Source organism: Marmota flaviventris, chromosome 19 (genome assembly GCF_047511675.1).
Source record: "Marmota flaviventris isolate mMarFla1 chromosome 19, mMarFla1.hap1, whole genome shotgun sequence".
Classification (NCBI taxonomy): Eukaryota; Metazoa; Chordata; class Mammalia; order Rodentia; family Sciuridae; genus Marmota; species Marmota flaviventris.
In genome coordinates, this window is record NC_092516.1 from 275,926 (window position 1) to 289,332 (window position 13,407).

At 46.8% G+C, this 13,407-nt stretch overlaps 1 protein-coding gene across 2 annotated transcripts; it reads left to right on the forward strand.

Annotated features, from left to right (window-relative positions):
* Positions 1-1,151: 1,151 nt before the first annotated feature.
* Rsl1d1 (ribosomal L1 domain containing 1) lies at positions 1,152-10,533 on the forward strand. Of its 2 annotated transcripts, XM_027940686.2 has the most exons (9): positions 1,152-1,321; positions 1,974-2,113; positions 4,248-4,383; positions 4,916-5,064; positions 5,148-5,249; positions 6,593-6,686; positions 6,766-6,894; positions 7,632-7,907; positions 9,857-10,533. In XM_027940686.2, the coding sequence occupies exons 1-9, from the start codon at positions 1,217-1,219 to the stop codon at positions 10,175-10,177; spliced, it is 1,452 nt and encodes a 483-aa protein (XP_027796487.2). In that variant the 5' UTR covers positions 1,152-1,216; the 3' UTR covers positions 10,178-10,533. The 2 variants fall into 2 exon arrangements, with proteins under 2 accessions (XP_027796487.2, XP_027796488.2); XM_027940687.2 differs by lacking the exon at positions 7,632-7,907.
* Positions 10,534-13,407: the final 2,874 nt, after the last annotated feature.

Sequence of the window (13,407 nt, forward strand, 5' to 3'; positions counted from 1 at the left end):
AGGACTTTAACCACTAAGCCACGTCCCCAGCCCTTTATATGTTTTATTTAGAGACAGGGTCTTGCTAAATTACTTAGGGCCTTGCTAAATGGCTGAGGCTGGTTTTGTACCTGTGATCCTCCTGCCTCAGTTTCCCGAGTAGCTGGGATTACAGGTGTGCCCCAATGGCCTGGCCGATTCACTTTTTTGTTATTGTTATTACTGGGAATTGAACCAAGGGGGGCTTTTTATCTTGAGACAGTATCTCGTTGAATCGCTCAGGGCCTCCCTAATTTGCTAGGGCTGGCTTTTAACCTGTGAGCCTCCTGCCTCAGCCTCCCAAGCCGCTGGGACGACAGGGGTGCGCCTTTTAATAGATCACCGGCAGAGCGTCCTCTTAGGAAAGGGGCTCCTGAAAACGTGGAAACCTAGAAGGCTTCCGACTCCCATTCTTTCCTCTCTCAAAACGTCTAATGGTAGGTGCAGGAAGACGGAAACGTCGTGGAGGGCCCACTACCAGGCTCCGCCGCAAACCGCCTCCCGAGCCGTCTCCCACGAGGAACAGGCCAGGGGCGGGGCCGCGAGCGCCAAGCCTCCAGAAAGAAGCCGAGACCCTTCCCAAACCTGCCCAGGACGTCTCTGGAGGGGCGGCGACGCTGCTCCGTGACGGGCTGCGGGGACCGAGCCGAGGACGCGGACGGTCCCTCCGCGCCCCGCTCGCGGCTCCTGGGCAGCCGAGGCTCGCGCCTCCCGCCAGTCCTGGGGGCGGGGCTGGCTCACCTTTCGGTCCCTCTCGCCGCTGAACGACGCCCCAGGTGTTTGTCCTTCTGAATGTCCCCGAACTGCCACCAGCCCGGGGAGGCGTCCCCAGAGCCAGCCCGCAGTGGCAGGTGCAGGCGGGACTCCGCGCCCCGGCCGCCGGCCCCAGGCCGCACAGGGCCTTCTCCGCCTCGAGGCGCTTTCTCGGCTGGTTTCACGTGAGAGCGACAAGTGTCGCCGCGCCCCGTGCCCCTCGGAAAGCGGGGGGTGCCCCGCGGGGAGGCGCTGCCTCGGGGCCCTCGCCGCCACCCTGGCGGCCACGGCCGCGCCACGCCCAGGAACCCCACTGCGCGCCCTCCCGGAAATGACGCGGGACTCGGGTCGGGCCCTGAGTTTCCGGTTCCGGGCCTCGCTGGTGCGTGCGCACGAGGAAGCGGCGCCGAGCTGCTGCAGCGAGTCCGCACGAGGTGAGGGCGCGATGGACGGCGCGGCCTCCACCCCAGCGGAGGCCTCGGCTGCTTCTGCCACCTCTGCTTCGACCCCGGCTGCTCCGACCTCGCGGAACCAGCTGGACCAGGAGCAGGTGAGCGGCCCCCGGGAAGGGGGCTTCACAGGGGGACGGCTGGGGCCGGGAAACCCGACGCGGCCTCCGCGCCGGGGTGCACGAGCCCGCAGCCCTAGGAGGGTGGCTGGGTGGCGGTGCCCTGGGACCCGCGGTCAGTGCTTGCAGATAGACGGACCCCTGCTGACCCCGGGCGGCCTGGCTCTGGAGCGGGATTCGCAAGTGTGGCCTGGCGTTTCGGGTGAGACCGAGCCGACTTGGCATCCCTAGGGAGGTCGGGACGCCTGGCATCTCTCGTTTAAAACGGGTTTCAGAAAAGCCCGCGGTGTCCCAGCGTCGCCGGAAAGATGATGCGTGTGAACCGCTTTGGCCAGCGACCTGGCGCGGAATACTCAGGGAATGCAACTACCGTTTGTTTTGCGCGTTTCCTGGGTTACTGGCCTCTTATGGAGGACAGGAGAATCGTGCTTCCAGGCGCCTTGGGTAAACCGCGCTCAGGAGAATACTTGGGCGTCTTGATGGATACTTGAATTCCTGAGTATGTATTTCAGGATCCTAATAAATAGGTGGTAGAGGTAGCCTGTTAGAATAGAGGGTGGAGCAAATATATATATTGTGGGAGGGACGAATGTTGAATTCGTTTGGGATGATTTAACTTATCTCCACTTTGCAGATTAAAAAGGCATTGGAAGCTCTGTTGACGCATTCCAGGTCCAGGAAGAACGACAATGGCTTGCTTTTGAATGAGAATGAAAATTTATTTTTAATGGTGGTATTATGGAAAATTCCAGAAAAAGAACTGAGGATCAGATTGTGAGTTCTGATTTTTCTACGTTTTTTAATGTACTTGTTCCTTCTAACAATTGCACCTTTGTTTCTAATGCAAACTTCACAAACTCAAAAATCTGAGACAAAGCATTGATGCCTAAAAGAACAATAGCAATTGGGACTTAAATTATCTAGAAATGTCACCAGTTTTCCTGAGGCTATTAGATGTCCATTCGAAAACCTAGTGCTTGAAAGATCTAAAGCAAGCAGGGTACACCTGTAATCCCAGGGCTTGGGAGGCTGATACAGAAGGATGGCAAATCAAGACCAGCCTCAGCAAAAAGCCAGGCCCTAAGCAACTCAGTGAGACCCTTTCTCTTAAGTAAAATACAAAAGAGGGCTGAGGATATGGCTCAGTGGTCCAGTGACCCTGAGTTCAATCCCTGGTACCCAAAAAAAAAAAAAAAGGAAGAGAGAGATTTAAAGTAAAATAAGTAGCTCTTAACATATCAAACTGAAATATTTGAGGTCCAGACTCCTTAAGAGAAACTGAAAAGCTTGGCATTGAACTCCTTTTTATAGAAAAGGTACTCTGATTATATATTATTCCTGCAAGTCAGATTATTGAGTCAGATTGCTTTTCCCTAGATTGGGCAGATTTAGCAAATAAAAATACAAATAATTTTTTTTTACTACAAGTAGATTCCATACACTGTTTGGGACCTACTGATGTTACTTTTTGATCTGAAACTCAAGTTTAACAGTTTTTATTCTATCTGGCAACACTGCTTTTCTATCCAGTCTGTCAAAGAGCCAGCTCTGCTTAAGAAAGCAGTGTGTAGGGGTGATTATTTCCTTTCTCTTTTAACCAAGGAAATGTTTCTTCAGAACATGTAGGCCTAAGAAATTCTGTTTAAGACTCAACCGTGGACTGGGATGTGGCTCAAGCGGTAGCGCGCTCACCTGGCATGCGTGCGGCCCGAGTTTGATCCTCAGCACCACATACAAACAAAGATGTTGTGTCTGCTGAAAACTAAAAAAAGACTCAACAGTGTGTGTTTACTGGTTCTTCTTGGTTTGTTCCATGTTGTCCCCTTTTTTTTTTTAAGTTATGTTATTTATAGAGTTAATAATCTTAATAATTATATATGTACTCTTTAGGTATCTTGATGATTATTTTTTTTTTTTTTTTTTTTTTTTTGAGAGAAGGGGGGATTTTAATATTTATTTTTTAGTTTTCGGCAGACACAACATTTTTATTTGTATGTGGTGTTGAGGATCGAACCCAGGGCCGCATGCATGCCAAGTGAGCGCACTGCCGCCTGAGCCACATTCCCAGCCCATATTTTAACTCTTATTATGTCTCAAATGTTAATTGATATTTTGGTGTGTGGGTGTTTTAGGTGGATTACTTGAATCCCCACCCCTGTGCTGGGATTGAACCCAGAGGCACTGTACACTGAGCTGCATAGCCAACCCTTTTTATTTTGCCCAAATTGGCCTTGAACTTGTGATCCTTCTGTCTCAGCCTTCTGCGTAGCAGGTGTGCACCACCATTCCTAGCACTTTACTTGAATCTTATGTCCCTTCTCCATTTCTAGAAATGCCGTTAGTTTTCTGAGAGCTATTAGGTCTGTTGATCCAAAAAACCTAGTGTTGAAAACTAGTCTTTTTTTTTTTTTTTTTTTTAACAGTACTGGGGAGTGAACCTCACACTCCTCACATGTGTGAGGCAAGGATACTACTTCTAAGTTACACCCTGGCCCTAAAAGTATTTCTTCTCTGTTTTGTTACTAGGAATTGAATCCAGGTACCTGCTTTTTTCTTTTTGGTGCTGGGCATTGAACCCAGGGGTGCTTAACCACTGAGCTACTTCTCCAGCCTTTTTTATTTTTTTAAGAGACCGAGTTTTGCTCAGTTGCTCAGAGCCCCATACTAAGTTGCTGAGGCTAGCTTTGAACTTGCAGTTCTCTTGCCTCAGCCCGTTGAGTAGCTGGGATTGCAGGTGTGCGTGCCTCACTCCTAGATACGTTTCTAGATGTGGTTCTTAGAACAGTATTTGCTTAAATAGCACGGGTGAAGATTATGAAGATGGCACGAAGTGCATGTTTTGGCTAATGTAAGCATCCCCTTCTCTAGAGCCGCGCTTCACTCCTTGGTTCCGTCTCATGTTTTGCAGGTCCTTGCCTCATGGTATTCGATCAGATCTGTCAGAAGTCTGTTTATTCACTAAGGATGAGCACCCATCAATTGAAGAGACAGAACGTTTCTACAGAAAACTTTTGAACAAGCATGGAATTAAAACCATCTCTCGGGTAGGAAGCAGGTTAATATTTTCCAAGTCATTTCAAAGATTTAATTGAAAGGAAGTGATAGTGCATTGCTATATTGTTTAGTATTTTCTGTGTTTTAAAATTTGACTTTTATGGCTCTGAGTAAGATGTATTTTCTGTCTTGCCTGTGATAGAGGAGTTGTTGAGGTTTGTGACCTAAAAGCTAGAGTTTGCATCAGTAACTTATATCTTACAAATTACAAAAAAAGTTTTCCATTTATGTCTCTGTCCTCGCAAAGTGTCGTGTCTTTTAGGGAGCATTACCCTCTTTTATAGTTGTTGGTGTTCTTTATTTTCCCCGGGAGCTTTGGCTAGTGTCCTTTGTCATTTGCCTCTCTATTCCTACTTTTAGCATAGCGCCTGATACATTTTTGGCGCACATGTGTTCAACGCCCTGTGAGAGGCATGGCTTTTAGGACATTTTAAAACTCTGAATACGAATTTTAGCCCAAGTGTTTTTTTCTCCTTGTTTGGGTTCTTAATCTCTTGTATTTTTACTCTTTGTATTTTCTAGATTATCCCTTTCAAAGCCTTAAAAACAGAGTATAAAGCCTATGAAGCCAAGCTCCGCCTTCTGAGTAGTTTTGACTTCTTCCTCGCAGATGACAGAATCCGGCGGCTTTTGCCCTCACACATAGGGAAGCATTTCTACCGCAGGAAGAAGTAAGCTTCTCTGCAGGGACTGGACTTATAGCATAGAAATGATAATGTGTGTGCTGTGTTCTGATTCTCGTGTGTTTTTGTAGAGTTCCAGTTCCTGTGAACCTTCTGGCAAAGAATTTATCGAAAGAAATCAACAGCTCTGTAGGTGGAACTGTCCTAAACATCTCCAAGAGTGGTTCTTGCAGGTGGGCAACAGACATTTGGGGCCTCTTTAAATCTTATAGTTAATAGTGATTTATCCACTTTTTAGAGGGGCACTGTTTATGAAACCAGGTTCTTCCATTAAAGCCAAAACCCCTTCCTTAGAAGTATTCGGCTCTCTCAGGTAGGGCTGCTTAATAGACGTTTCTCCTCTGGTGGAAATGGTCTCCATCACTGCTGGCTCTCGACAGTAGCCCCTAGCCACATGTGGCTGCATCTGTGGAACTGAGTTTTTTACATGATTTTAGGTAGGCGCATGTGGCTAGTGACTGGTGAATAGGACTGATGCTTGGGCAACATCAGTGTAATTCAGAGTTTGCAGATCATCCTTGAAGTGAAGTTCTGCCTCAGTCTTGGTTTGATTTCTTGTTATTGAATTCAGTGTCCCTGTTCCATCAGATTTTACAGCATGTTTGCTTTGTCTCTTGGTTTATTTATTTATTTTTTAATTGGTGCATTGTGCCTAGTGGTGAGATTGTTACTTATGTGTATGGGCACACAGTATAGCAGTGGGATTTGGTCAGTCTCGCTCCCCCACTGGCCTCTTGGTTTGATCTTAATCTGGGACACAGAGGTAGGTGGAGGCCCCGTGCCCAGACTTGAGTGCCAGGAAGCAACTTTTAAGGAGTGATTTCCTCTCAGCTTTAGATGGTAGGGAGTGTGGCGCAGACAGTGTGCCTCAGGTAAACCAGAGAGGGGTGAGCGAGGCGGGTGGGCTCTGGTCCTGTCTGCCTGGGGCGGACCAGGAGCCAGCAGGCAGCTGGGCTGGCGGGGCCAGCCTTGGGCTGAGGGAGGTGTGGGTCACAGCTGCAGCTTGTCCTCCTTCCACACCTCTTGCTGTGCTTTGCTGGAGGGATTGGCTAGGCTCTTGCCAGAAAGTGCTGTTACTTGAGAGGCAGGGACTCTCTTTTGGGTGACAGCTGGGTCCAGGCAGTGGAACTGTAAGGTAGCCAGTGAGCTTCCTGGCGGTTCCCTGACAACAGCTGCAGGGCCCAAGCAGCCTGTGGGTTTTGTGGGATGGAGGTGGACCCTCCCATGGCGCTGCCTGCGGGCCTGCCCAGCCTTCCACAGTTAGGGGCCAGTGCTTCAATCACCCCTGTGTGGTAAGACAGTGAAGACAATTTAGAATGAAAGATTATAATCTTTATTTAGAACTTACTTGGAGCCTAAGATTTTAGCATTTCTCTCTTTAAAAAAAAAAAAAAAAAAACTTCAGGTTTTATGTATTTTTATTTCTCACAGACATTGCCTGTGGTTGTTGGGTTTTTTTTTTTTTTTTTTTTGACATTTTTAAAATTTTTCATCTAGTAACTAAATTAAATTTCAGCACTATACGCATCGGTCACACTGGGATGCAGATTCAGCACATTATTGAAAACATCATTACCATCACAAAAACTCTCTCAGAGAAACTGCCAGAGGTAAGGTCTGACAAGTGCATCCATTGATCCTTCAAAGGAAGCACATTGCACACAGGTGACATTCTCCTCTCTGTTCCAGAAGTGGGAGAGCGTGAAGCTTCTCTTTGTGAAGACTGAGAGGTCTGTTTCCCTTCCCGTCTTTTCCTCTTTTGTCAGCTGTCAGAATGAGAACGACAGAGTGTCCTTCCGTAAACTGAAGGAAAAAAAGGTTAGTCTGACCTTAAACGCTGGATGGGCTTGAAAAGGTCAGGGTTGGAGCTTGGCTTCCAGAGGACTGCTCAGTCTCCATCACTGCCCAGCCTCCCTGGGGGCTGTGCTTTTGTGTTCATTGTTCCCACTTCGCTCACGAGATTAGTTAATACTGGTGTAAATAATTGGCAGTTGGCTCACACAGCTAAAGTACTGGACGTGGAACCCTTGGGCACTCACTCGACCTTTGATTTGCATCCCAGCCTTGTTTTAGATTTTTGGTCTTTGAGGCAGGGTCTTGCTAAATTACCCAGGCTGGCCTTGAACTTTGATCCTCCTGCCTCAGCCTCCTACATAGCTAGGATTACAGAAATGCACCGCTGAGCCTACCCTACCTGTGTAAATATTTTGTTGTCTTTAACTTTTGACTACTGTCTGAAATGGGGGGGAGGTCAGGATTCCCTTTAATAACGGCTTTCCTGAGCTAATAGTTCACAGACCATATAATTTGGGGTTACTTATTACTCACAACTGAGAATGGTTTTCACCATCTGCCAGTGTGCAACATGCTGCATGAGGTGCGTCTTGGCCAAGAGTTGGGAATGAAGCGGAGTTGAGGTGCAGGTGCTCTCCTCTCAGTATTGCTAAGGTTTCCCAGGAGATGATGAGTACCCAGAACCGCCAGTGCTGACTCTCTGCCACTGGTTTTTCTGTAGAAATATTCACCGCTAAAATTATACTGTTGGTTGTTGGTAGGAAGCGAAGCAAAAAGAGAAAGAGAGAAAACTCCGTGAAAAACAGAAGTTGAAGAAGAAGAAAAACAAGAAGTTAAGGCAACGGGCTAGGGAGGCTGCAGCCCTAAGTAAAGGTGACGCTGCGGCACCTAAAACTGGGGGTCCAGCGAAGAGCCCTGGGTCCCAGAAGAAAAAGACCAAACTGGTAAAGCCCCAGTTAAAAGCAGCAGATACGTCTGATGAGGAAATTCCACAGCTGGTACCAATAGGCAGCTCTCTGGCTAAAGAAAATGTTAAGGTATTTTTATTGACATTTATTCACAGTGAAATGTTTTGTGACTGCTATGTCAATGACAGAAGATGAAAATTACTAGAGTAAGCCTCGAGAACCATGATTATAATCTGTAAGAATAAAAAACATTTCCTATGGATTTAAAAGGCAGACAAGGGTGGAAATTTGGGTATTTATTTCTGTTCCTAAAAGTAGGTCTTGTCTCAACACATAATTAATCTCAGGAAACTTCCTAGATCCTGCCGTGAAAACCTCGCACCTTGACTCCTCGCCCTGGGCCCTGGGCCTGCAGTGGCTCATTGTAGGAATCTGGCTTCGTGGGTTTTTGCAGATACCTTCAAGTAATATATATGTTTTAGTTGTAGGTGGACACGATATTTTATTTATTTATTATGTGATGCTAAGGATCAACCCCGGGGCCTCCTACATGCTAGGCAAGTAAATGTTCTACCACTGAACCATAACCCACTCCCACTTTTTGGATCCTTGATAATCTTTCTACTCATACATTATCTTGTCCAGTTATTGGGGAGCTCTTAAAAATAAAGGGGAGTGGTAGTAGGTCCCTGAGAGACTAGAACATTGCCCTTGTGTGTTCATAGAAGACACAGTGCTCCTCTTAGCTGAGCCTCTACCTGCTGTGGCACATGGTCCCCACCAGGTGGGAGCAGAGGTTCCTTTAAGTTTTTTGAGGTTTTGTGTTTTGAACCCAGGGGCACTCAACCACTGAGCCACATCCCCAGCCCTTTTTATTTTGAGACGGTGCCACACTAAGTTTCTGAGGCTGACTTTGGTTTTTTTGTTGTTGTTTTGTTTTTGGGGGTTTTTTTTTTTTTTTTTGAGAATTTTTAATATTTATTTTTTAGTTCTCAGTGGACACAACATCTTTGTACGTGGTGCTGAGGATCGAACCCGGGCCACACGCATGCCAGACGAGCGCGCTATCGCTTGAGCCACATCCCCAGCCCCTGAGGCTGACTTTGAATTTGCCTCCTGCCTCAGCCTCCCAAGCCACTGGGATTACAAGTGTTTGCCACCATGTCCAGCTTGAGTTTTTTAATATATAGGTGATCGTAGTAGTGCTCATAAACTCTGAATGTTTTTAGAAAAAGCTGTTCTGTTACAATGGGACTGCCAGGTGATGTGTTAGGACTTAAGTGGGAGCACAGCCAGCCAGGCCGCAGTGACAGGCCCCAGGGAACCACTCTGGGAGGTGTGATCAGGGCAGTAGTGCTCACAACTTGTGCCCACTGAGGAGCAAAGACAGGGTGCGTCTGTGTCCTGGCAGCAACGTTCCACGTTTACTAGGAATCATTTTTAATACTAGGGGTGGTTATAACAGATTAGGATTCTTAGGGAGTTTTATTTTTGTGTTCAAATTTTCCATAATAATAAAATCTATACTCTGTGTTTACATAAAAACAAAGCAGCCCACTTCTTAGTTGGCCACACAGCCCATGGCTAGGTCCCACCAGCAGCCATCTGGGCTGCTGGGGAAACCTAGGATCCCTGGCATGTGGCACCCCACCCCCCATGAGCCTCAAAACCTGGCTCTGGGGGTGGTTGCTAGTAGTCTCCTGGCAGGGTTCTCTACACCTGCTCTGAAAGCCCTTCCCAACCCTCCTGAAGAGAATTCACTGTGCCGTGGAGCAGAGGCAGCAGGGGTCACTGTCACCTACTGTTCCCCCAAGGCTTGTTTCCATGGTTCTCCCCTCAACCACTGGGAAAGGTGGTTTCCCTCATTGGACCAGGGAGACTCTGGGTTCCTTTCACAGTCAGCTGTGGCCCGTGACTGACTCACAATGTCTGCAAAGCAGCAGAAAGGGCCGGTTCTCCATCTGCGTGCTGAGACCGCCTTAGGAGTTCACTCAAAAGCAGTAACCCTGGAACAGATGCCAGGGTTGTTTGTTTATTTGTTCCCGATTTAACTCTCTTCTTTTTGGTTGCAAAACCAGGCCACAGGAAAGAAGTCTCCCAAGAAAAGTCTTGGCCCCAGCACCCCTCGTGCCAAGAAGAGAAAGGCCCCGCCAGCTCCAGAGACCCCGGAATCTGCAGAGCCCGAGACCCCAGGAAAAGGCCCAACAAAGCAGCCAAAAGTGGGACAGAAGAAAACAGAAAGAAACCCTGCACTGGGGAAAAAAGACCTGAGACAGACTCCAAAAAAGCCAGAGGCCAAGCTCTTTACTAGTCCCAGCAAATCTGCAAGAAAATCTCCCAAAACCCCCAAACAGTGGCTGAAGAAGGCCAAAGTCGCCCAGTCAACCCCAAATCAGTGACTCGCCCAGCCGGAGCGGCGGTCACCCCAAGAGCTTTCAGAAATACTTGGGCCCTGGGCTGGGTGGAGTACTAGAGGAGCACACCCACGGCCCTGCGTGCCCTCCCTCGCACCACAAAGAACCAATTAAAAACTCAGTCCTGACCCCCTTGCAACCTTCTCCAAAAGGGTGGCCTGTACCTAAATATCTTAGAAACCTGCACTGGGGATTCTGACATGTACCTGGTTCTAAGAGCCAGTGCTTTGAAGTGAAGTCTATTTTTTAATTTTGTCCTATGTATTTGCTAATGTAATAGAGGGAAAGTAGAGTGCTTCTCCATGGTCGTGTTGGATTATTAAAATATAATGTTAATTACAGTTTTGTTATTTTACTATTAAAATGTAATGTTGGCAGCGTCCAGTTTGACTCAGGCCTATGGTGCCACCCGTTCCTCATATCAGAGGAGTAGTGCACTGATGAGGTTGAAGCTCCTGTGACCCAGTCATTTCACCTCTGAACCTGGTTCGCACATGAGCTTTTGGGAGATGACACTAAACCGTGGCAGATGGTGTGGCTCGTGTTGGGTCTTGGTGGTCAGAGTTAGGCGCATAGGTGGTGAGGAAATGAACACAGACACGTTAATGTGGAGAGGCCCCGGGTTGCATCCCGCCTGCTGGAAGAACTTTGTACCATCCATAAGCTTCCTGTTTTCCACGTCACTCACGTGTGACAGTGCCAAGACACTGGAGGCTGGGCCGCGTGTGAGGTTTGTTCAGTTGTCAGATACACTGAGGTGGTAGATGACTTCTCAGCCTTTCACCGGCACATCCCAAGCAGTAAGTGGTGGACTTAGGGTAGTATGAGGTGTCCTTTCAAAGATGACATGGTTCAGAGGCCAGGAGTGAAAGTCTTCAGTCTCACTTGTATTTTTGGCAGCATAAATAACATTGTAGGGCTGGGGTTGGTTGTGGCTCAGCGGGAAAGTGTTCGCCTAGTGCCTCGGCACCACATATAAACAAATAAATGTATTTTTTTAAATAAATAACGTGATACTTTTTTTACAAAATGTCTAAAATGCAAAACTTAGTGATTCCCGCAATTCCATGGACTGTAGAGGATGGGCTTTTGTTTGTCCTCCAAAGAAAGGTTCTAAGGGAGCCAGATCTCAAAGCCTGCTGCTCTGCGGGAGGAGCACCACATACATAGTCATAATCCCAATGTGATCTAATCTTCAGGGATATCCACATGATTTTTCAATGCCAAGTGACTCTTTGGCCTACAACTTTGTTTTGTTGAATATGATGAGGCCGTTTGCTCATGCATCTAGTATGTGTGTGATATTTTCCCTAAGTATTTTAAATTCCTTTTTTTTTTTTTAATCAGGGGTTGAATTTAGTGGTGCTTAACCATTGAGCCACATTGCTAGTCCCTTTATTTTTCATTTCGGGGCAGGTTTTTACTATGTTGCTTAAGGCCTTGCTAAATTACTGACTTTGGCCTCAAACTTGCCATCCTCCTGCCTCAGCCTCCCAAGTTGCTGGGATGACAGGCATGTACAACCATGCCCCACTAGACTTAAAATACTTGACAAAAACACCTGTATTTTGACAAGGGAATGCCACAGTTATGGAATTGTTGATAATCTGAATTATAATGGAAAAAAAAAAATGTCCAAATACTAGCTATTAGGTTTCCCAGGCTGGAGAAGTATAGGGGACTCTTCCAGCTGGCCAGTGGAGTGGTCTACCCAGGAGCCCAGAGGAGAATAAAACTGTGTGCTGCAGTAACTCACTCTCCTGTGGGGTCGGTGAGGCCAGTGCTGCAGGTTTCTGGAATCCATCCTTCCTATGAGAGAGCTGTGAAGAGAGTAGGATTTTGGCTGGGTATACGGCTTGGCTGGTAGAGCTCTTGCCTAGCATGTACCTGGGTTCCCAGCAACACACGTGCGTGCGCACGCACACACGCACACACGTACACACGCACAAATAAAGAATTTAATTTTTGTGTGTGTGTGTGTGGTTTTTTGTTTGTTTGTTTGTTTTCAATTTTTTAAAAATATATGTTTTTAGTTGTAGATGGACACAATACCTTTATTTTGTTTATTTAGTTTTATGTGGTGCTGGGGATTGAACCCAGGCCCTCACACATGCTAGGTAAGTGCTCGCTCTACCATTGAGCCCCAGCCCCAGAATTTAGTTTGTTTAGAAACGGTAGTAAGCATAAAAATTTAGAGCCTTGGATATATCTAAGGTGGTCTAGATATTTCATAAAGATCACACTGGATTTCGGTGACTGTGAGAAATAAAATGAAGATGCAAAGAATTTGTCAAATGTGATGCTCTCTAATCGCACAACCCAAACTCCCACAGGTATTTAAGGGTTCAACTCCCAAAGGAGTCTTGCCATTCAATTCAACACTCGAAAGTTCTGCACTTCCTACATAATTTTTCCTTAAAATTGATGACCACTCTCCCTGCCTACAGCTAGTGTTAATATTCAAACAAGACCCTTATTAGAACTTTATGAATCATGAGAAGATCATCAGTGCCTGGATGCTAAAGGAATTAGTGCATGTGATTAAAGTAAAATTTGAGTTATGGTAGTGATCATTTTAATATAATGGTCTGGACAGGGAGAGAAAGTGGCAAATTACTTAAGCGGTTAATTTTAACCTCAGATTGAAACATTTCGGCTCAGCATTTAAAATGGTTAGCACTGGGGAGGGGCTGTAGCCCAGCGGCAGAGCACTTTGCCTAACCTGTGTGAGACACTGGGTTTCATCCGCAGCACCACATAAAAATAAGCAAATAAAGGCATTCTGCCCATCTACAACAGTGTGTGTGTGTGTGTGTGATTTTTTTTTTTTTTTTTTTTTTTTTTTTGTAATGGGGATTGAACTGGAGCACTTGACCACTGAGCCACACCCCCAGCCCTGTTTTACATTTTATTTAAAGATAGGGTCTCACTAAGTTGCTCAGGGCCTTGCTAAATTGATGAGGCTGGCTTTTAATTCGCAATCCTCCTGCCTCAGCCTCCAGAGCTGCTGGGATTACAGGTGTGCGCGACTCTGTCCAGTCTCCAAGGTTTCTTAAATGAAATTATTTGGCAGTGAACAAATGCCAGCCTTCCTTAACCTCGCCCCTCTAAATGTTTTCTTGGAGAACGCAGGGCTGGGGATGAGGCTCTGGGGTAGAGCGCTTGCCTGGCATGCATGAGGCCCTGGGGTTCTGTGAAGAACACAGAAAATGTGA

Bases quoted from the DNA above. Each gene is read 5' to 3' on its own strand.
- Rsl1d1 (XM_027940686.2), top strand. From the start codon at position 1,217: ATGGACGGCGCGGCCTCCACCCCAGCGGAGGCCTCGGCTGCTTCTGCC. The intron at 2,114-4,247 runs GTGAGTTCTGAT...CATGTTTTGCAG, and splicing joins AAAGAACTGAGGATCAGATT to GTCCTTGCCTCATGGTATTC. The intron at 4,384-4,915 runs GTAGGAAGCAGG...TGTATTTTCTAG, and splicing joins GAATTAAAACCATCTCTCGG to ATTATCCCTTTCAAAGCCTT.